Source organism: Pelobates fuscus, chromosome 7 (assembly GCF_036172605.1).
Source record: "Pelobates fuscus isolate aPelFus1 chromosome 7, aPelFus1.pri, whole genome shotgun sequence".
NCBI classification, from domain to species: Eukaryota; Metazoa; Chordata; class Amphibia; order Anura; family Pelobatidae; genus Pelobates; species Pelobates fuscus.
The window spans coordinates 190,075,003-190,099,684 of NC_086323.1; the positions used below are offsets into that span (position 1 = coordinate 190,075,003).

The 24,682-nt window shown below is 44.1% G+C and overlaps 1 protein-coding gene across 1 annotated transcript in view; it reads left to right on the plus strand.

Moving 5' to 3' along the window:
* LOC134569259 (P-selectin-like) overlaps positions 1–7,207 on the plus strand; it is a 133,159-nt gene extending 125,952 nt beyond the window's left edge. The window contains exons 21-22 of the mRNA XM_063428174.1: positions 2,400–2,528; positions 7,176–7,207. Coding sequence (XP_063284244.1) covers positions 2,400–2,528; positions 7,176–7,207 — 161 coding nt within the window. The remainder of the gene's footprint in view (positions 1–2,399; positions 2,529–7,175) is intronic.
* Positions 7,208–24,682: the final 17,475 nt, after the last annotated feature.

Below are 24,682 nucleotides of genomic sequence, written 5' to 3' on the forward strand. Positions count from 1 at the left end.
GTGCTCCTTGCTCCCATGGGGCCCTGTGCGGCTGCACAGCGCGCACATGGCTGGCCGAGATTACAGGAGCCTGATCACTGATGATTAGGTCTGTCAGCCCAGCCCCAGGTGCCGTGGCCCACCGGCCAGTCCGGCCCTGCTCTCTAACAACCTCAGCCACCTCCAATTACCTTCTCCTGAGGGAGGGTTGCTGTACCTTTGATGTTCATTGTAGCTCCCATGCTCCCTGTTAAAAATAAAAAATTAAAAATTCCAATAAAAGTATCTGTCATAGAAGGGACCATAAAACCCTGTTAGCATGGGAAACGCTTTTTGAGACTTGCACAGCCAAAACCAAACAAATTAGTCCCGCTTAACCTACTTAGGAGAATAACCTAGATAAAAACAGTGGAATGGTGGGAGAAACAAAAAGGATATAACTAACCACACCCATATCATCTAGGTGTAAATAAAACCTCGGACAGTTAAACGTTAAAGAACAATACTTCTATCATTTAAGCATTTACAATTCTAAATGAAAAGAAAAATGGCATTCAATTTTCTGTCTAACTTAAATTCCTTAGATTTCTATATTTTTGGAAAAGTAGTCATATACAATGAATATAAAAAAAGCGACAACAACACTCTCCACTTGTATTACTTAAAAAATAGTGGGAGAGATTTATCAAAGTATTTTAAAAAAGTTGCCTAAAATTCTAAAGGACACCATGGAAACCAGTGGAACCAGCAGGCACACTCCACTCCACGAGTCCTCAACATTTAGATTTTTGCACGACGTTTTAGAACAAAACATTTTGATAAATCGCTCCCAATATTTCGAGTCATATTTCCTGTGAATATCCAGAAGTCTATGTTCGTACCACTCTGCACTTTATGAATTCGTGGGGTAATAGCTTCTTGATTCAAGGAGAGATCAGACTGACATTCTGGGGTCAAGAAGGAATTTTTCTTCTAGTTTGTTGCAAAATTGGAAAGCATTTCAAACTGTTTTTTGTTTGTTTGTTTTTTAACTTATTTTGGACCTACAGAAAAAAGAGATGTAAGAATGGCTGAACTTGATGGACGCGTGTGTCTTTTCAGCCTATATAACTATGTAAATGCATAATAAATGATGTTTCGACATACACTATTGTTTGAGGCAATTCCTCCTCTTTCTGCTGCAGTACCATGACATGTGCACAGTCGTTATTCGGCATGTGCTAAATCCATAATAAATTGACACCTGGACACCAATTTCTGTTGGAGTATAAAGTCCACAGCTTTATTAACTTATATATATGTTCAACAATTTAACAATTTAGGGTCATTGTCACCAGTATTAATTACGTCCGACCTTCTTGCCCAATACCCCCGACAATGACCCTACCAAATAACAATAATAAACATTCCAATAATGCATAACATTTAATACATAGCCTACCAACGAGGCCCCATAACCATATGTTTAACTGTAGGGGTGTACCCAGACACCCCTACACCCCCAGGTTCGTAGCCACCAACGAGCTTAAACCTACCAACCATTTTCCACTCTGGCATACTCCAGCCTAGACCTTGGCCTGCCCACTTCCAATTCCACCTAAATCCTCTTTAGCCCACGCCCTATTCCCGCCGCTGTGACCAAACGGGAACAGCCTAAAACAAAAAAGGGAGGGTGGGAGGGACAAGTAACAAGTAAGTGAGATTTTGATTAAAAAGGCCAATTCCTCAAAATGGCCGTTATTTAAACCCCTTACTCTCCTCCCCCATAACCAATATTAATTTGTACACACCCCTTGACCTTAACTTCACCTGTCAACTCTCTGGCCCTGTCAAGGCCCACTCCCCCCCCCCTGCGTTGCTCCATGGGCTTCATGTCACTTACTCTCTTTTCCCATTTTCCAGTCCTCATAAACAACAGCAAAACTTACTGAAAGTCATAGTTCAGCTAACAGCTATAATAAGTAGGAAGCTGATAATTGAACTACAAGTCCTAAAAAAAACCTCGTCCTACAGAGAAATGAAGCTGTGCATAGAGATCTGTTAGTTAGACACGGGCCCTGCACCCAGACTACTTTAATGAGACGAAGTGGTCTGGGTGCCTATAGTGTCCTTTTAAACATGTACAGCTGTTCAAGCACCATAAACCAGAATACAAGTATCCAGGTTGGCCAAACTACTTCCTGGCTAATGGGATAAAATACTTTTTTTTTTTTTTTTTTGGATCAGTAATTCTTGCATAAATGCTCATATAATGTATCTATAAAAGTGTATTAAAAAGAAATGGATGAATTAAAGCCTAGAGTATCCCTCTAGTAAAAAAAAAAATTAAAAAGAGAGAACAAGGACAGATTTTGGCATGACTTCTCTTTCCTCCTTCATCAATTTATACCTATACTTATTTTTTTTTTTTCTCTCCATAGTTCTAGGAAATCAGTTGAAATTTGGGAAGCAGCTCTTTATTTACCTTGGCGGATCAGTGGCAGCTGCTGTTTGCCTTATTGGCTCCGGAATTGCAATCGCAATTACGATAAATAGAATGAAACAGAAAAGTAAGATAAAATTGATCGCATAACTATTTAAAAAATAAGCTGATGATCTGATTAAAAAAATTCCTTATACAGGCTTTGATTTAATATTGCCGGACAAGTTTTTCAAATAATTTAATATTTTGGATAAATGTTTAAAATTAATTTAAAAAAAAATTAAAACATATCTGTAGAAATAAATATTTATATATATTAAATAATATCAACATACTACAAAATGTAAATCATTTTCATATGCATACTTTTTAAAGTGTGAGTGTTACCCTGTATAACAAAAATTGTATTGCAATAGAATTACACTATACGCACTTTCCTTTATTTCCCATTTTTACTCTATCAAAGTTGGTAAAGCATATGATACGGCCAACGAAATGTAACTTTCTTCCCCCACCTGTCTATATATGAATGCAAAATCTTGGTTATGAAAAATGGCAAGAAAATGTGAGCTTGTTTACTTTAGAAAAAACTTTAAAGAGGTGGCCAAGAAATTAATATCTCAAAATTAAGGAACAGAGAAGGGGGTAACCCAATAATATGAATTTAACAAAAGAAAGAGGAGGGATAGGGAAAAGGAAAGATCTGTTCCTGAAATAGAGTATACACAAAATGCGAAAATAAAATAAAAAATACTTTATTTGTAAATTGAACATCAAAATGGCTATCCCAGCTATGACTGTCTGACTAGGTACAGGACAATAGTAGCAGTCAAGAAGCCGAGAACATGCAAAATAATACACAAGATAAATACAATTATACAAAAAGAGAATAGAACAGTTAGAGTAGAAATGTGCTGGACTGGGTAACAGACCCTCTCTATGATAATGAATAAGAGAGGGGGGAGGGGGTGGAAAGAGACTGGGGTAAAAAGCATCCGCAGTACTGCAATTCCACAGCCACCGATAGGTTAGCCCAAGAGACCCAGATCACTGTACAATATAATTTGCTGCAATGCTATAAAGGGGCGGCCAACAGGGGGCCGAACAGCATGTTGCTGTAAGGGATATATAGTATCTTAATAGTTAATCCCCACCCTAGTCACCTCAATGCACTATATAATGGAGGACAAATGGGTTTTAGAAAAACCTCACTGTTGCGAAGTATCAAGAGCTAAGGTTACGGTACCAACAGTACTCCAGATTTGCAACCAAAATAAGTTGGTCCGGAACACCCAGATGTCTCGTGCAGTATCATGGGATACAAAAGTATCAAATGTGTCAAAAACGAAATCTGATACTGTGTGACATATAAACATGAGAAGAGACAAGACTGCATGCATCGATATAATAATCCAAAATGCTAGTTCCCTTAGCTCGTGGTAGCTGAAGATATACGTTTGTCTGAGCAGTATCACAATGTGTATAATAATCATAAAGTATCAAGAGCGAGCCAAATACAAAGCAAAGTGTCTGGGTACACTTATACACAGTAGCTGAACATTATCGGATGCCTGAACCCGTTCCCTCTATCTGCCTGTTCATATATCTAATGCGATATCAGGTACGTGTAGAGAGTAAAAGATTGGAATGGTGCCTTCGAGGGCGCCCGGGGATAAGAAAGGCGATAGTGTAGAAAAAGGTACGGAAGTCCTGCTGTTATAGTAGAGTAAATCAGCACAGAAATACTAAAGAAAAATAATAATAAAAACTGTTAATTCTCAAGATTTAGCCTGATCAGGCTAAATCTTGAGAATTAACAGTTTTTATTATTATTTTCTATCCCCGGGCGCCCTCGAAGGCACCATTCCAATCTTTTACTCTCTACACGTACCTGATATCGCATTAGATATATGAACAGGCAGATAGAGGGAACGGGTTCAGGCATCCGATAATGTTCAGCTACTGTGTATAAGTGTACCCAGACACTTTGCTTTGTATTTGGCTCGCTCTTGATACTTTATGATTATTATACCCATTGTGATACTGCTCAGACAAACGGATATCTTCAGCTACCACGAGCTAAGGGAACTAGCATTTTGGATTATTATATCGATGCATGCAGTCTTGTCTCTTCTCATGTTTATATGTCACACAGTATCAGATTTCGTTTTTGACACATTTGATACTTTTGTATCCCATGATACTGCACGAGACATCTGGGTGTTCCGGACCAACTTATTTCGGTTGCAAATCTGGAGTACTGTTGGTACCTTAACCTTAGCTCTTGATACTTCGCAACAGTGAGGTTTTTCTAAAACCCATTTGTCCTCCATTATATAGTGCATTGAGGTGACTAGGGTGGGGATTAACTATTAAGATACTATATATCCCTTACAGCAACATGCTGTTCGGCCCCCTGTTGGCCGCCCCTTTATAGCATTGCTGCAAATTATATTATACAGTGATCTGGGTCTCTTGGGCTAACCTATCGGTGGCTGTGGAATTGCAGTACTGCGGATGCTTTTTACCCCAGTCTCTTTCCACCCCCTTCCCCCCCTCTCTTATTCATTATCATAGAGAGGGTCTGTTACCCAGTCCAGCACATTTCTACTCTAACTGTTCTATTCTCTTTTTGTATAATTGTATTTATCTTGTGTATTATTTTGCATGTTCTCGGCTTCTTGACTGCTACTATTGTCCTGTACCTAGTCAGACAGTCATAGCTGGGATAGCCATTTTGATGTTCAATTTACTAATAAAGTATTTTTTATTTTATTTTCGCATTTTGTGTATACTCTATTTCAGGAACAGATCTGTCCTTTTCCCTATCCCTCCTCTTTCTTTTGTTAAATTACTTTAGAAATAAAACACATCTCTGAGGACATAGAACACTATACAAATACATGCAGGGTGACTACAAACACCTATCTGGTAACCTGTTCACTAACAGGATTGTACAAAGTTAACCCATTTAAACTTGAAGAAAGGAGATTTTGCCTATGACAGAGGAATGTTTTCTTTACAGTAAGAATATGAAAAATGTGGAATTGTCTGCCTTAGGTGGTTGAGATTCTGTGCAGATTTTAAAATAATATCTGGATGCTTTTGTGGAAAATTACATGTTCAAGAGTATAATAGTTAATATGCACAATACCTTTATTTTGAAGTCAAGAAGGAATAAGAGCACACACTTGCTCCCATATATATTGTTCTATAGGGGTTCAGTACATACTATAGTATGTTCAGTACAATAATTGGAATAATGACATATTAACTTAGGATGTCCTTGCAATATTGCCCCCCCCCCACCACCACCACCACAAAATAAAACCCGCTCCAGTCCCATTTAGTATAGAACAAGCAACACAAAACCAGATAAGTCCTATTTGTCTCTATGCTGTTAAATTGTAAACAATTGTGATGCCCTCTAAATTTCTAGTCTAATGTTTGGTTTGGATGTATATAGGTGGAGGACCAAACTAAATAGTCCAAGACAAAGCAGTAACCCACACTGAACAAATCTATTAATCTAAATCCTAATCAGGACAGGTGGCTAGGCTGTTCCCTAACAACATCTCTATTCTCAGCTGCTTTCTATCTATTCCCTAATTATTTGACAGCCCCCGGTCCTGATGAATACATTAAATAAATAAACTGCCTAATTCCAGTGTGAGTCTACTTGCACATCCAATGTATGTTTTACCTGGGATCATCAGGCGTGAAATGGGGTCAAACTAAGTGAAACGTATGTCGGGTGTGCAAGTAGCAAGGGGGTGGGGGAGGGAAACGCACAGGATATACCTATATGAAAACACATACTCTATGCTAATCTCTTGCTTTGATATTTTTAAGTAAATTCATACGCCCTAACAGCAGTGTCCAATAAAGCAATATGTCAGTGGGCGTGGTAAAAGGGTGGGCTACTGACGGAAATCATGTAACCAAACCCGCCCAAAAGGCCAAACATGCCCAAAAAGGGGTTGTGTCTACCTGAAGAATTGGAAGGTCAGCATTGATGTGAATTCATGTCAGACTGCCTGCCATCATACAGGCTCACCAACAAAGGGAATACTATGCAGATAGGACCCTGATCTTGGCCTTAATGTGTCTAATGCTGCACTCACTCTATAGTTTCAAAAGACTGTCAACTAGGTTTAACCCCCCCAACACACACACACACACATACACTTATATTATTATACAATGGTAGTGTGTCTATGTGTATGTGTTGGGGATGAAATGTGTGTCTGTGTGTGTGCTGGGGGTGCAGTGTGTCTTTGTGTGTGCTGGGTATGCAGTGTGTGTCTATGTAGGCTGGGGCTCTAGTATGCATGTATGTGTTCTGGGTATGCAGTGTGTGTCTGTGTGCGCAGTGTGTGTCTGTGTGTGCAGTGTGTGTTGTGTGTGTGTGTGTGTGCTGAGAATGTAGTGTATGTGTATTGGGGATGAAATGTGTGTGCTAGGGATGAAGTGTGTGTGTGTGTGTGCTGGGGGTGCAGTGTGTTTCTATGTGGGCTGGGGTCTAGTGTGTCTATATGTGTGCTGGGTATGCAATGTGTCTGTGTGTGTGTGTGCTGGGAATGTAGTGTTTGTCTGTGTGCACTGGGGATGTAGCGTGTGTCTGTGTGTGCACTGCAGCCAATACATTTACTTATACATTTTGTTGGAACAAACACACAGCAACATTTCGACATGGGTACTTAGCTAGTACACTACTACAAATTTTTATATTGTTTCTATTGTTTTCTAATCCTATTCTCTTTTTCATTTGTAGAAAAAAACAGTTATCTGATGCCTCAAACGTAAGAAAAACTTTTACTATCTCTGAGGTTTTATATAAGGAGCTATATATATATACTGTAAACCATCCAGCAGATTGATTGCTCTTGTCTTGATTGATTGCAAATTTTTATAATTACTGTAATGGCACCCCGGGTATAAGGGGGGTTAAAGCCGTCAGAGATGTTCCCTTGCCAAATACAAAGGCAGCTACTGAACACTCCAAAAAGCCGAACAAGCAATATACGAATCATCCACACTCCAAACAGCCGAACAAGAAAGTACACGAAAAATCCCCCCAAGTACGAGACGAGGCTTTGTATTGAGGGTCACGCAGGAATCTGTTTAATATGGGCTACCTGCCCTGCTTTTATGCAGGTCTCCCACCAGGTGGACACTCCCCTGGGGGACCTGATGGAAAACTGTGACAATTCCTAACAGTGACCATGTAGCGTTACTCACCTTTCCCAGGGGCCGGCCGCGGTCCTCTCTTCAAGCCACGCGCGGTCCTGCGGCTGCACAAGCCGCGCGTGGCTCATCCGATGCTTCAGGCAGGAAGGCGGGCAGTGACCGCGAGATGCGGTCACATGTCCTGCCTGAATCTAAGAGCGCGCCGCGAGTCTCGGGCGCGCTCTTAAAGAGACAGTGGGAGCCTAAATTGCCAAAAGGCTCCCATTGGCCCCTGTCATCCCACACACCCCATACACTTACCTTTTGGGGGTGTGGAAGTGACAGGAGCCAATCACATTGGTTTTGAACCTACAGTCAGTGCAGAATTATTAGGCAAATTAGTATTTTGACCACATCATCCTCTTTATGCATGTTGTCTTACTCCAAGCTGTATAGGCTCGAAAGCCTACTACCAATTAAGCATATTAGGTGATGCGCATCTCTGTAATGAGAAGGGGTGTGGTCTAATGACATCAACACCCTATATCAGGTGTGCATAATTATTAGGCAACTTCCTTTCCTTTGGCAAAATGGGTCAAAAGAAGGACTTGACAGGCTCAGAAAAGTCAAAAATAGTGAGATATCTTGCAGAGGGATGCAGCACTCTTAAAATTGCAAAGCTTCTGAAACGTGATCATCGAACAATCAAGCGTTTCATTCAAAATAGTCAACAGGGTCGCAAGAAGCGTGTGGAGAAACCAAGGCGCAAAATAACTGCCCATGAACTGAGAAAAGTCAAGCGTGCAGCTGCCAAGATGCCACTTGCCACCAGTTTGGCCATATTTCAGAGCTGCAACATCACTGGAGTGCCCGAAAGCACAAGGTGTGCAATACTCAGAGACATGGCCAAGGTAAGAAAGGCTGAAAGACGACCACCACTGAACAAGACACACAAGCTGAAACGTCAAGACTGGGCCAAGAAATATCTCAAGACTGATTTTATGGACTGATGAAATGAGAGTTAGTCTTGATGGGCCAGATGGATGGATTGGTAAAGGGCAGAGAGCTCCAGTCCGACTCAGACGCCAGCAAGGTGGAGGTGGAGTACTGGTTTGGGCTGGTATCATCAAAGATGAGCTTGTGGGGCCTTTTCGGGTTGAGGATGGAGTCAAGCTCAACTCCCAGTCCTACTGCCAGTTTCTGGAAGACACCTTCTTCAAGCAGTGGTACAGGAATAAGTCTGCCTCCTTCAAGAAAAACATGATTTTCATGCAGGACAATGCTCCATCACACGCGTCCAAGTACTCCACAGCGTGGCTGGCAAGAAAGGGTATAAAAGAAGAAAATCTAATGACATGGCCTCCTTGTTCACCTGATCTGAACCCCATTGAGAGCCTGTGGTCCATCATCAAATGTGAGATTTACAAGGAGGGGAAACAGTACACCTCTCTGAACAGTGTCTGGGAGGCTGTGGTTGCTGCTGCACGCAATGTTGATGGTGAACAGATCAAAACACTGACAGAATCCATGGATGGCAGGCTTTTGAGTGTCCTTGCAAAGAAAGGTGGCTATATTGGTCACTGATTTGTTTTTGTTATGTTTTTGAATGTCAGAAATGTATATTTGTGAATGTTGAGATGTTATATTGGTTTCACTGGTAAAAATAAATAATTGAAATGGGTATATATTTGTTTTTTGTTAAGTTGCCTAATAATTATGCACAGTAATAGTCACCTGCACACACAGATATCCCCCTAAAATAGCTATAACTAAAAACAAACTAAAAACTACTTCCAAAAATATCCAGCTTTGATATTAATGAGTTTTTTGGGTTCATTGAGAACATGGTTGTTGTTCAATAATAAAATTAATCCTCAAAAATACAACTTGCCGGGGGCGGGGCCTAGCTAACATGGCGAACAGACGTGTGTCTCAGGAGCTCCTGCTCAACTCCGACAGCACAAGCGACATAAGGCAACATCCCAGGGGAGAAACACCCCGCAACAGTGGGCGTGAAGTGGGAGCCTGGGAGACCCGCTAGAGACCCGCTGACACCGGGACCGGCGGTGTGGCCTAGCACACGACAGGCGGGAGAGGCGGACGCTCTCCCGTCCTGGAGGTACTCTGCCGACACGTTCAAAGAGAGCGAGCCCCGTTGCCCCCCCCTTTGGACCGGTGGGGGAGATCCCGGTCCGCACAGCGGAGGCTATCCCAGGCATGCTGTAGCAGAGCAGACTGCCTCAGGGGTAAAGAGAAAGCGCAAGGCCTCACCCAAGATGGCCAAATCTGCAGATACAGAGCACCACAACGAGGCTATACAAGACTATCACATAAGGCTGAACAGGCACTTCGTGAAGCTTTGGAGGGAGCTGGAACGCAGACTATGGCAATCATCTCCTTTCCATAGGGAAAACCCCCCAGAGCAGAAGCTACAATTAAAAAGCCGACGGGCGCCCCAACACCCTGACGGCCGACCGGCACCACAGAGGGAGAAGAGGCCTCTAGAGACACCAAGGGCCCAACACCGGCAAACAATGCAGTCCACGCTACGATCAAACCCACCGCCCGGCCACCCTTATACACGGCCCAAACGAAGCACCACAAACGAGCCGCACAGAAGGGGCCCCTACGCAGCGAAACAAAGATCGTGGCGCAAGCAGCGGCGCCCCAATCCTCGCCCACTGGTGAGTCGCTTGAAACCACAGCAGAGACTCACCCCCCGGGCCGCAACTGCGGGAAGCAGAGTAATTAGCCACACCGCTACCATGCACTCTCCCCTCTCTACCCGCTGTGGCAGAACGACAGGGCCGCAATGCGGAGGGCACGATATCAGGAGCCTAACTCACAACCCTCCAGCCCTAGACCCGACACAGACCGTGGCGGACTTAAGATCAAGACACCAGAGGCCTTGCAGCGGCTGCACCGGGTTCCCAGATCCTACGACCAGTGGACTATCAAATATCGCTATCTGCCTGCTCACTGCGCCAGCAGCAGACCGACCCCACCTGTCGTCCGTCAGAATCAGAGGCTCACTGTGCCCCTCAGAGCTGCGGGACTGCAGAGCCCCTTTGGAAGGCATCGGCTGACTGAACTCTCGGCCCCAACAGACACCGCAAGTACCCATGGCCCACTTGTCGAGCGTCAGGGTGGGCGTCGGCTGACTGGGATACCAGGCACCTGTGGTGGACTGTACTTATGAAGGGACAACACATGGTCCTATAGTATTCATGCCGACATACTCACATACTCACTGATGATTAACCAAGCAAAATAGACTCTATAATGTACATAGTGCTGGTTTGAGATTAACATTTACTTTTCTTGTATTAATATTCTTGTAAGCCTGTATCACAAGCCTGTTCTCTAAGCCTGTTTTACGTTTAGTTTGCTTGATCTACTGTCTAAAATCGGCAGGAACTGTTGGTATATAATTGCTGGATCAGGCTGACTACCACTGTACATCATGCATACTATGAAACACAAGCGTCCACATTATCTTGTTTACTTAACCACGCTACGCATAGGCAATCTTGAGCACATACCCATATATTTTTTAGCCTTTATGTTTTAACTGCTAGGAAATTAGGCAGTTCATTACTATACAGCGATATCAGGCTAACATAACTAAGCGGCATTTTACTACCAGCCTTGACAGCACCACTCTTGAAGACAGAGCCAAACACGGGCAATTATGTTAATATGTCTAATATATAACTTTTGATAGGTCAGACAATATTTACCTGTACTTAATCGTCACTGAACATGGTGAAATAATACTAAGTTTCATGTTTTACTGTTTAACTGCCTAATAATTAAACTGAGCAAAGTGATAGTCCCCTCGGGAACAAGCATCTACCTTAGCACTCTCAGACAAGCATTTACAACACTCTTATATTGCATAACTTGGAGATAAGCCTGTTTAATTTTTTTTTTTATATACACGTTAAGCTCAGCATTATACTGTTGTCTACTCTTATATAACATAAAAAATGTGCACAGTCTATCCATCCCAAATGATTGTACATTTATGCTTATGAAAACTCTGGCATTTGCTATTGTGGCATTGCTAGTATAAAATGTACCTTGTCTTATTAATGCACAACAAAATAAAGAATTAAAAAAAAAAAAAAAATACAACTTGCCTAATAATTCTGCACTCCCTGTATTTATACTTACCCTTTTCCCTTAGTTCCTTGCCCTATCGTGGTTTCTGCTACAGTTCCCTTTAGCGCTTCTTGTGTTCAGTTGTGTTCAGTTGTGTTCCTCCGTACTTGACCTTGGCTTTGTATTCTGACTTCGTTTTCGCTTTATCCTTGTCTGTTCTGTTTGCCGGCTTGCTGTTTCCTGTGTACCAGACCCCGGCTTGTCCTCGTTTACGCTGTCTCTTTGTGCCCTTGACCTCGGATTGTTCCTGACTCTGTACTTCTCCTATATACGTCGAGTCCGGCCATTCTAAGGTCCGGTAGACGTATCTCTCCTCTGTTCTGCCTTCTGTTTAGCTGGATCCTGCGTGTAGGGGTATATTCTCATTACATTACGATAGGGCCATGGACCCCGCAGATTTAGCTCAACAGATGGCGTCTCATGAGGCTAGATTTGTAGAGCAGGATCACCGAATGGATCAGATAGCCCAGGCTCTTCAGACGCTCTTAGCTAGAACCATTCCAGCAACCACACCTAACCCTCCTGCACCCCTTCTTCCTGAAGTATCGACTGTGCCTAATGCTACGGCCCATTTAACACCTCCTCCTAGGTATGAAGGGGATTCTAAGACATGCAGAAGGTTCATTAACCAAATAGAGTTTCACTTTGAGATGTATCCACGTTCATTTCCCACAGAGAGGTCTAAGATTGGGTTCTTTATGCACCAACTTACCGACAAAGCACTTGAATGGGCAAATCCTATTTGGGAAGCTAATGGACCTATGGTGCATGACTTTCACAGTTTTCTTACAGCATTTCGCAGAACTTTTGACACTATGAAAAGGTCTAAAAATGCTGCAAGAGCATTAATGAGGGTTAAACAGGGTTCTAGGTCTGTGGCTGATTACGCTATACAGTTTTGTACTCTTGCCTCACAGGTAGATTGGACCAACAATGGGTTAACAACTGCCTTCATGGAAGGCTTATCAGACTCTATATTGGATGAGGTAGCAGCTAAGGAGCTTCCTGTTGCTTTAGAGGTCCTTATTGACTACCTCATTGATATAGATAATAGGATTCGTGACAGGCTCTATACCAAGAACAGAAATAGACGTTTTGTTACACCTATTCACCCCAGAGTTAATACACCGGAGAGTGTTAAAGTATCCGAAGAGGAACCTATGCAATTAGGGGTTGCCAAACTCTCTGATAATGAAAAATTACATAGGTAGTGATGTACCGAACTGTCCGCCGGCGAACAGTTCCCGGCGAACTTAGCGTGTTCGCGTTCGCCGCCGCGGGCGAACACATGGGCGGTTCGATCCGCCCCCTATTCGTCATCATTGGGCAAACTTTGACCCTGTGCCTCTCGGTCAGCAGACACATTCCAGCCAATCAGCAGCACTCCCTCCCTTCCACACCCTCCAACCTCCCTCCCAGCATCCATTTTCGATTCATTCTGAAGCTGCATGCTTAATGAGAGGAGGGAAAGTTTAGCTGCTGCTGATTAGATAGGGAAATTGATAGCTAGGCTAGGGTATTCAGTGTCCACTACAATCCTGAAGGACTCATCTGATCTCTGCTGTAAGGACAGCACCCCAAAAAGCCCTTTTTAGGGCTATAACATCAGGCTGCTTTTTTTTTTTTTCCTGTGTAATGTAATTGCAGGTGCCTGCCTGCCAGCTTCTGTGTGAGGTTCACATTGGATACTGTGCCTACTTGCCCAGTGCCACCACTCATATCTGGGGTCACAATAGGTTAAGCTTTAGATTTAAAAGAAATAATTTGTTTTCACTGTAATAGAAGAGCAGTTGCCTGCCTGCCAGCTTCTGTGTCAGGTTGGATGCCTTGCCCATTTGCACAGTCAGTGCCACCATTCATATCTGTTTTAACAATTGGTTAAGCTTTAGATTTTAAAGAAATCATTTTTTTTCACTGTAATAGAAGAGCAGTTGCCTGCCTGCCAGCTTCTGTGTCAGGTTGGATGCCTTGCCCATTTGCACAGTCAGTGCCACCACTCATATCTGTTTTAACAATAGCTTAAGCTTTAGATTTTAAAGAGGACAGGTGTCAATGTTAGGTGATTTCTGCCCTTTATGGATTAAAAGCAGACTCTGCATCAACTGTGTAATTTTCCATGGGAGTTTTGCCATGGATCCCCCTCCGGCATGCAGTGGCGGATCCAGAGCCTGATCTCGGGAGGGGCACTTGTAGATTATTTAAAGAAATAATCCAGACACAATAACCACTACAGCTCAGTGTAGTGGTTATGGTGTCTATAGTGCCGGGACCCCCTCCCAGAGTAAGTAGTCAAACCGTTTAAGAACAGTTTGACAACTTACCTGAAGTCTGCTGGGAAATGGGGCTGTAGTAGTGCATTGGAGCAGTAGTGTGTGTGAGTGGTGCAATGTGTAAGGGGTGCAGTGTGTGTGTGAGGGGGACAGTGTGTGAGCGTGTGTGAGAGCGGCAGTGTATGTCAGGGATGCAGTGTATGTGTGGGACAGTATGTGTGTGTAACAGTTGCAGTGTGTGTGTGTGAGTATTGCAGTGTATGTGTGAGTGTGGGCAATGTGTGTATATGGGGCGGCAGTGTGTGTGTATGAGGGGGCAGTATGGGGGGCAGTACAGGTCTATGGGGGTCAGTGTGTGTGTATGAGGGGGCAGTATGGGGGCAGTACAGGTCTATGGGGGTCAGTGTGTGTGTATGGGGGCCAGTGTGTGTGTATGGGGGCAGTATGGGGGGCAGTGTGTGTGTATGGGGGGCAGTATGGGTGTATGGGGGGCAGTGTGGGTGTATGGGGGGCAGTGTGGGTGTATGGGGGGCAGTGTGGGTGTATGGGGGGCAGTGTGGGTGTATGGGGGCAGTGTGGGTGTATGGGGGCAGTGTGGGTGTATGGGGGCAGTGTGGGTGTATGGGGGCAGTGTGGGTGTATGGGGGCAGTGTGGGGGGCAGTGTGTGTGTGTATGGGGGGCAGTGTGGGTGTATGGGGGCAGTGTGGGTGTATGGGGGCAGTGTGGGTGTATGGGGGGCAGTGTGGGTGTATGGGGGGCAGTGTGGGTGTATGGGGGGCAGTGTGGGTGTATGGGGGGCAGTGTGTGTATGGGGGCAGTATGGGGGGCAGTGTGTGTGTATGGGGGGCAGTATGGGTGTATGGGGGGCAGTATGGGTGTATGGGGGGCAGTATGGGTGTATGGGGCAGTGTGGGTGTATGGGGGGCAGTATGGGTGTATGGGGCAGTGTGGGTGTATGGGGCAGTGTGGGTGTATGGGGCAGTGTGGGTGTATGGGGGGCAGTGTGGGTGTATGGGGCAGTATGGGTGTATGGGGCAGTATGGGTGTATGGGGCAGTATGGGTGTATGGGGGCAGTATGGGTGTATGGGGGCAGTGTGGGTGTATGGGGGGCAGTGTGGGTGTATGGGGGGCAGTGTGGGTGTATGGGGCAGTGTGGGTGTATGGGGGGCAGTGTGGGTGTATGGGGGGCAGTGTGGGTGTATGGGGGGCAGTATGGGTGTATGGGGGGCAGTATGGGTGTATGGGGGGCAGTATGGGTGTATGGGGGCCAGTATGGGTGTATGGGGGCAGTGTGGGTGTATGGGGGGCAGTGTGGGTGTATGGGGGGCAGTGTGGGTGTATGGGGGGCAGTGTGGGTGTATGGGGGGCAGTGTGGGTGTATGGGGGGCAGTATGTGTGTAATGGGGGGCAGTGTGTGTGATATAAGGGTATGGGGTCTTTTTTTTTATATTTTTTTTTTTATTTTATTTAAATAAATATTCTATGTCCCCCCTCCCTTCTTACCTTTACTGGGGGAGGGGGGACATTTCCCTGGTGGTCCGGTGGGCGATTCATTGATGGTCCCAGTGGGGAGAGTTCACTCTCGCGAGATTTGGAGCGTTTCCGTGGTAACCGCGGCAACGCTCCAAATCTCGCGAGAGGAGGACCCGGAGGAGCTGCAGCCTGACCTCCGGGTCCTCCCTCTAACTCCCTCCCTCCCCCGCCGGCCGCCAGCACAGTGCCTGCGGACCGGGGAGGGAGATCTGTGATCTCCGGTCCGCACGCACATTTAAGGGCTGGCAGGGGAGGGAGAGGGAGAGGGAGACCGTCGGTATTCTCGGGGGGGGCAATTGCCCCGTTGCCCCCCCCCTGGATCCGCCACTGCCGGCATGCCACAGTCCAGGTGTTAGTCCCCTTGAAACAACTTTTCCATCACTTTTGTGGCCAGAAAGAGTCCCTGTTGGTTGTAAAATTCGCCTGCCCATTGAAGTCAATGGCGGTTCGCGCGGTTCGCGAACATTTGAGGAAGTTCGCGTTCGCCGTTCGCGAACCGAAAATTTCGGGTTCGCGACAACACTATACATAGGAGAAGGGAGGGACTCTGCCTATATTGTGGTAGGAGAGACCATATGGTAAAGGAATGTCCTTTGCTCCCGGAAAACTCTCGCACCTAAGACCTTATAGGGGACTGGCCTTGGGTGTGATTTCTAAGTCTCCTACATTGCCTCCTAACCGACTGCTTCTCCCTGTTTCGTTACATATGGGAGAGAGTTGTATAGTTGAAAATATATACGCCTTGGTTGACTCTGGGGCAGCCGAGAATTTTATAGACTCTGGTTTTGTAAAGAAAAACAACATTCCCATCAGGGAGAAGGAGATACCCTTGGCCGTTGAGGCCATAGATGGTAGACCATTGATATCTCCAGTCGTTACTCATGAGACTGCACCGTTACACATGTACACAGGGGTTTTACACTATGAAACCATTCGGTTCCAGGTCATCACCTCTCCCTCTTCACAGTTAGTGTTAGGGTATCCATGGTTACGTGCCCACAATCCCATTTTTGACTGGGAGACAGGGCAGATAAAATCATGGAGTGAAGCCTGTCATGAGTCATGTACTATTGAAGTCACGCCTGTGAATTCTATTAATGTTCCTACCACTCCTCCTTTGTCTACGGCTATACCCTCTCAGTATTTATCTTTAAAGACTGTCTTTGATAAAAGAGAGGCTGACAAATTACCGCCTCACAGACCCTACGATTGTGCTATTGACTTGTTGCCTAGCACTATACCTCCAAAGGGCAGGGTGTACCCAAAGGGCAGGGTGTACCCCTTATCGGTTCAAGAAAACCGTGTCATGGAGGAATATATTAAAGAATCATTAGATAAGGGATTTATTAGGAGATCCTCTTCTCCGGCTGGAGCGGGGTTCTTCTTGTATCGAAGAAAGAAGGTGATTTAAGACCTTGCATTGATTATAGAGGTCTTAATAAAATCACCATCAAAAATGCTTACCCTATGCCATTAATAACAGAATTGTTTGACAGGCTCAAACATGCTACGGTATTCACCAAATTAGATCTTAGAGGAGCATACAATTTGATACGTATAAAAAAGGACCACGAATGGAAGACAGCCTTTAACACTAGGTCAGGTCATTATGAGTATACCGTCATGCCATTTGGGCTTTGCAATGCCCCAGCAGTATTCCAAGAGTTTATTAATGATGTCTTGAGAGACTTTATTCACTCATTCGTTATTGTGTACTTAGACGACATTTTAATATATTCTACAGACTTACACATTCATCACAGACATGTTACGACCATTCTGAAGACCCTTCTTGCTAATGGTCTTTATTGTAAATTAGAAAAATGTCTATTCGACCAATCCGAAGTCCAGTTTTTGGGGTATTTGATTTCCGCTAAGGGTTTTGCTATGGATCCCCGGAAGCTTGCTGCTGTCATAGAATGGCCTCTGCCGCAAGGTCTAAAAGCCATCCAGCGTTTTCTGGGTTTCTCTAATTATTATAGACGTTTTATCAAAGGTTTTTCGTCTATTGTAGCACCTATTACTCGTATGACAAAAAAGGATGGCAATACTCGTGTCTGGTCTACCGAGGCACTTCAAGCTTTTGACTTCCTTAAGACTACGTTCGCCTCTGCACCTATTTTACAGCATCCTGTCCCCTCATTGCCCTATATACTTGAAGTTGATGCTTCAGATATCGGGGTAGGTGCTGTTTTATCTCAAAGAGAGTCTCCTGAAAAGCCATTGCATCCTTGTGGCTTCTTTTCTAAACAAATGTCCAAAGCAGAGAAGAATTATGATGTGGGTAATCGCAAACTTCTTGCTATCATTTTAGCACTCAAAGAATGGAGACATTTGTTAGAAGGCACTAAGGATCCCATCCTCATATTTACGGATCATAAGAACCTGTCCTACCTTAGCGAAGCTAAAAGATTGTCTTCCAGGCAGGCTAGGTGGTCACTGTTCTTGTCCCATTTCAAATATATAATCACCTATAGGCCAGGTGATCGGACCACTAAAGCGGACGCTCTGTCCAGACAGTTTGAAACTATTGACAAACAGGTGATTGATGTTACTCCTGTCATTCCCCCAGACAGGATAATAGCAACTACTGTATTATCTATTTCCTCGTCCCTATTGCAGGCCATACAAGCGAAACAAAGCATGGCACCTAGCGAGAGGCCTAATGATAAATTGTTCGTTGACGTTCCCGAGAGACGGGATATTCTGTCACTATATCACGATACTAAGACTGCTGGACATCCTGGTATTTCCAAAACAGTGTCAGCTGTTTCTCGGTATTTTTGGTGGGATTCCTTACGAAAGGATGTCACTGACTATATAAGTGCTTGTACTACTTGTGCCTGTATGAAATCCTCTCGTAGAGTTCCTTGTGGGCTGTTGCATCCGTTACCCGTTCCCGAGAGACCTTGGTCCAACCTATCTATGGATTTTATTGTTGAATTACCCCCTTCGAATGGTAACACAGTCATCCTGATGATAGTTGACCGGTTTTCCAAAATGGCTCACTTTGTGTCTCTTCGCAAGTTGCCCACATCCAAGGAACTGGCCCTTATCTTCGCTAGAGAAGTATTTCGGTTACATGGCATTCCCTTATCTATTGTGTCCGATAGGGGTAGCCAATTTATTTCCAGGTTCTGGAAGGCCTTCTGTACAGAAATGGGTATTTCTCTCTCGTTTTCTTCCGCTTACCATTCCCAGTCTAATGGAGCTGCTGAACGTGCCAACCAGTCTCTGGAGCAGTACCTCCGTTGTTTTGTGTCTCACCATCAGGACAATTGGTCTGACCTGCTTCCTTGGGCTGAATTTGCTCGGAATAACGCCACTCATGATTCTTCCGGCAAAAGCCCTTTTTACGTCCTCTATGGCCAGCATCCCGTTGTTCTCCCGGCTGCATTCTCCTCACAGGGCATGCCAGTTCTGGATGAGCATTTGGCTGGTTTGCGTAATACTTGGGAGCAGGTTCAGCGTTCTTTGGTTGACTCTGCTGCTCGCCAGAAGGCTCAGGCTGACAAGCATCGCAGAGCGGCTCCTTCCTATGTTGTGGGGGACAGAGTTTTGCTTTCCACGCGGAATATTCGTCTCCGGGTGCCTTCTATGAAATTGGCTCCCCGCTTCATTGGTCCTTATCGTATTATACATAAGGTTAATCCCGTTTCTTATGCCTTGGGTCTGCCTAAGAATCTGCGCATACCTAATGTTTTTCACACCTCGTTGATGAAGCCTTACGTGCGCAACCGCTATACCCGGCATGCTCCTCCTCCTCCTCCTGTCTCTGTGGAGGGTCATGAGGAAGTCGAAGTGTCTGCTGTTCTTGACTCTCGTTTCCTTAGGGGTCGGCTTCAGTACTTGGTACATTGGAAGGGTTATGGGCCTGAGGAGCGCAGTTGGATTTCTGCTGATGCTGTGCATGCTCCCCGCCTTGTGCGTTCTTTCCATTCACGTTTTCCTGCCCGACCTAGTCCTGCCCGCCCGGAGGGCGTGTCCTCAGGGGGGGGTACTGTAGCGTTACTCACCGACGCTTCAGGCAGGAAGGCCGGCAGTGACCGCGAAATGCGGTCACATGTCCCGCCTGAATCTAAGAGCGCGCCGCGAGTCTCGGGCGCGCTCTTAAAGAGACAGTGGGAGCCTAAATTGCCAAAAGGCTCCCATTGGCCCCTGTCATCCCACACACCCCATACACTTACCTTTTGGGGGTGTGGAAGTGACAGGAGCCAATCACATTGGTTTTGAACCTATTTATACTTACCCTTTTCCCTTAGTTCCTTGCCCTATCGTGGTTTCTGCTACAGTTCCCATTAGCGCTTCTTGTGTTCAGTTGTGTTCAGTTGTGTTCCTCCGTACTTGACCTTGGCTTTGTATTCTGACTTCGTTTTCACTTTATCCTTGTCTGTTCTGTTTGCCGGCTTGCTGTTTCCTGTGTACCAGACCCCGGCTTGTCCTCGTTTACGCTGTCTCTTTGTGCCCTTGACCTCGGATTGTTCCTGACTCTGTACTTCTCCTATATACGTCGAGTCCGGCCATTCTAAGGTCCGGTAGACGTATCTCTCCTCTGTTCTGCCTTCTGTTTAGCTGGATCCTGCGTGTAGGGGTATATTCTCGTTACAGACCAATCACAGCAATGCAGGTATAAACACTCCCCCTTGAGTAGTGTAGGACCCTCCTCTCTATCCTGGAGATAATTGGGAAGTAACTCAATTATCTCTGAGGATAGAGCATAACCTCCATTTTAATACATATAACAAAAGTACATAAAAAAATAAATCTAAAACTCACAAATGGAATCCCCACATTCAACGTATCCCCAGATAGCTTAGATCTGAGTGCACAATATTACCGAATAGCGCTCAGATCCCATACACACAGTCCAATCGCCATGGAGCCAAAGTCTTTCACATAGACTTTTGTTATACGAATGGGCTCCTGGGGTGACTCTGTTCGTATGAAAAAGTACCGAACGGTGCAACGTTCGTATGAATGAAAGAACAGATGAAGGGAGGTCGGTGGCTTCCACTGGGCATTCGTATGTCCAAGATGGCCGCCGCCATGTGTTCGTTCATACGAATGACGACCACCCAGCCGACATTCGACAATTAGGAAGTGTCTGCGGTTAACCACAACATTCTAATGAGGCCAACAGGTTAACAAGCAGCACGCTTCCCTGCTGGGTGGCCGGCCGTTCGGCAGTTCTTTCGGTAAAATGGGAATAAAGAGTGGGGACTGTACGGACAGGGAAATAGCCGAACAAACAGGCGAACCAGCATAAAGTAAAAGTAATTCCAAGACTGAGAGGTCTGTCACAATTACCATTGTGCGCTGGTGAACTGCTCCTCCTGGCTCGCGCAGCCTGAATTTAATACAGCTGCTGCTTCCCTGTAGTCGGATGCTGCCCGCTTTAATGACGTGCCCTTTTATAATTTGAATATCGCAACATCACGCCAGTTCTTATTGTGCAGCACTGATCCAGGATGCACCTCTAGTGGCCGTCTGAGTGATTGTCACTGGGGTTGTTCAATACACTAAAGGGACTGACGATACTCACCAGAATCAATACATTAAGTTGTACGTTTAGTTGTCCAGGTGACTATAGTGTCATTTTAAATATTATTTAAGCAAGTTTAAATTTGATGCATTTAAATTCAATGAACCTACATTCTAATAATGTTTTTTTTCTAGAATTTCAGACAATACATTTGAAAATCCAACATTTGACATCTCCTAAGGTTTGTATCTTTGATGTCTAATTGAAAATGATGTAGAAAGCAATACAAACTTTTTACAAGCAAGCTGTCTGGAAAATTCCACCATTAGCTACAGAGAATTACCATGCTGTTATGGTTAACATCTCTCAAAGAGTATAATTGGAGCCTCTAGTCGCTACTTATGGGACCATAATCTACCCACCAGTGACTTCAAGCCCTTAATCGTCATCCCTTAATATGTACCTTTCTTACATTTTCCTTTTTTGGTCTCTCTCTGTCTATGTGGATTCAGAGGGCATTAGTGTGCTATGTCTGTGTGTGTTTAGATGCAGAGAGTATGAGTGTAGTATATGTGTGTGTGTGTATGCAGTGTCATATCTCGGTATGCCATGAGGCTTCCAGGGCATGCCGCGCGGCAGCCACAAAGTCTCCGGTACCACACCATTCCGGCTACAGTGAACGCCGTGTGGCATTAGGTTGCTCCTCGTGCAGAGCAGCCACTGCACCATCTGTCTTCTGGCAAGTTTTTTTAAATGCTCCTTTAAATCCATATTGTTCTTAATTATGTGTTTATTTTTTATTTATTTTTTTTGCTTAATTTTTCAGGTTTGAAATTTATAACATGCAGATAACAAATGCGCACATCCAGATAAGAAAGAAGGAGTGATTTGGCAGACATATCTACCTGTGAAGGAATTCATGAATTTATTTGATTTTGGACCGCAAGAAACCTCAAACAAATGAAAATTGTCATGCTGAACATTTAGGGGCCCATCCACTAAATTGTAGCACATTTGTGGTGGAATCTCGGTAAAAATAAATTTAGTAGGCCGAGATTACCACGTGGCATGTGTACGTGCATATGCTGACGTATCGATCAGTTGGTTGCACGAGGCAAGATACGATCAGTAGTGTACGGAGCATGTGCAAGAATACAGGATGTAGTATTCCCCTCCTCCATTGTGCTGGACAGGCCATGCGGTCAAGCAGGAAGTTAATTCTTATTTGTATTGATTGGTCAAGAGAATGTGCGGGTGGAGCTTAATATGGGAGGAGTTATGTGCCTATATAAGGAGCCTGCACTATTGTCCGGGGCTCAGAACTTGCTGTATTTTGGTGACATTAGTCCCTCTGAGTCCCGATCGGTGAACCGAATAAAGAATCTCTTCCTTCCTGAAGAAACCTGTGTCCATCTCTCTGTGCTTGGCTTCTGTCAGTTTCTCCGGTATCACATTGACAACAAACGTCAAGCAAACTAGTAACTTTTCACTACAGTTCACTATTTATTATTGCTGGCATTTGTAAGGCGCCAACAAATTCCGCAGCGCAGTACAACTGGTGAAATAAACAGTAAAATATACGCAGACCAATGCAAACGGTAAAAAGAACCCTGCCAGTGGACTGAGATCTAGCCATGTGACCTCTTTCATACAAAGGTAGATAGCCTCAAATCTTTCGCTCTAAAGGTTAAAATGGCTGAGACAAAAGGTAGCAGGTGGAATATGGAGGTGATGGTCAGAAAGAATTAGAAGTATAAAGTAATTAATCATCTTACAGTTTAAAGTACTTTGATGCTTGCAAAGTGCAGATTTCTTACGTAATTCTTTATAACAAATTTTGCAAACCCCACAAAATTTTTTTATTATTTTTTTTTAAATTAAAAAACAAAATATTGGATGAGTAATCTGTGTGTAAAATAAGTTGTTTACGTGTAGGCTATTTGTATAATGCAAGTTAAAAGTACAGTCAGACTGTAATTTATTTTTTTTCTCAAAATCTCGGTTTTTATTTTTCCTTTAAGTATAAAATATTCTATTTTCTTTTATAGAAATGGTGTGATGACTTGTTTAATTTAGAAAAAAACACTTAATTGTACAAAAAAATATTTTGATGAAAGTTAGAGTTTATTCACATCATTGCTATTTTGTCACACTGCATAGTTCCCTGTTAAAAAGCAGTTTAGTTTGCTAAGTGGGGCACTTCAAGCACCATAACTACTGTAACCTCCTGTAGTAGTTATGAAGCCAGTAGTGCGCTGGTGCCGTCCCATTGTAAGGAGTCAATCCATTTAAAAAAAAAAAAAAGAAGGCCTCAGAATGTTTCTTACTACAATGTCATTCACTAAACTCTGAAATGTAGCAAATTAAAATCGGAACGGCAAAAGTAAATTTGAAATTTTATGTTATACTAGATGATGTGGAAAAGTCTTTATCCGTTTCAAGTTTGGCTATTTTGTCCTGAAAAGTTTAAATTCTATCTGCATTCAGAAATCTTGGTATAGCAGTAATAACCCTGTAGCGAGCTCAGGCGCTAAAATGACAACGCAAACATGATCACTTGTGTTATTTATGAGTCTGTGACTTGCCAGCTGCTGTTGCTGTTTAAAGCTTGTTGCTAAGTAGTGGCTACGTCTCCCATTATTCCCCACGGGAAGCATTACTCAGCGGCTGGTTTGCAACCCTGTTGCTATTGTTTAAAATTACACTTTAGTTACCAAAACAACTTCAGCTTAATAAAGGAGTTTTGGTGTATCACTGTTCAGTTCTCTGTTATTTAGGAGTTAAATGACTTTTGTTTCTGTTAATGCAGCCTTAGCCACAGCTCCCCTGGGCTGTGACTGGCACAGCCTGCATGGAATAAAATGGTTTCATTATCAATCAGATATTCACTTACTTTAGAAGTTTGTATCTCCTGCTCTGTAAATTGAGCTTTAATCGCACACTGGAGTTTCCTGCAGGGTCCAGCAGGCTATTGATAGTGCAGGGGATAATAACTTCTAAACTAAACAGACTGTGCATTAAGAGAAGTGTAAACATTAGATTTCACTTTTCAGGAAGGTTTAAGGAAGGTTGTGTGAGTCATCTTGTTAGGGTGGTGTGGCTAAGGATACATAAACAAAGTGATTTAACACCTAAAAGGCAGTGAATTGAGCAATGAGACTGCAAGGGCATGAGCTATAGACCAAATCTGCTTCCTTAAGCTAAAGTTGTTTTGTTGTCTTCAGTGTCCTTTTAACTACTGTCACTAACCCAGATAAACGTAACACCAGCTCCTTACCTGGTGTAAGATAGTTAATAACATCTAATTCCCTATACATCCTATAGGATAAATGCATGTTAGTTAAATGGAATATACTGAAGCCCGAAAGCACATATCAAAGCCAGATACATCATGTAAAAATAAAATTAAAGCATACCACCTAAAAACCTTGATGGGGTAATTGGATTAGGGTAGGCAGTGCTCTGAGGGGGAGTCCACAGTTATGTGACCTGCATCACTAGAGAAGCCCATAAAGAGCCAGCATGCCAGGAAAAAGGGCAGGCTTCGTCCAAGGGCTCACCATCAGCCTACAGGACCATACATGGTGCGCTACTGAAGCATACATGGTCCTAGTGCCCACTGCAAAGCGCTCATGCTGCACTGCCCAGGGACAATTCCATG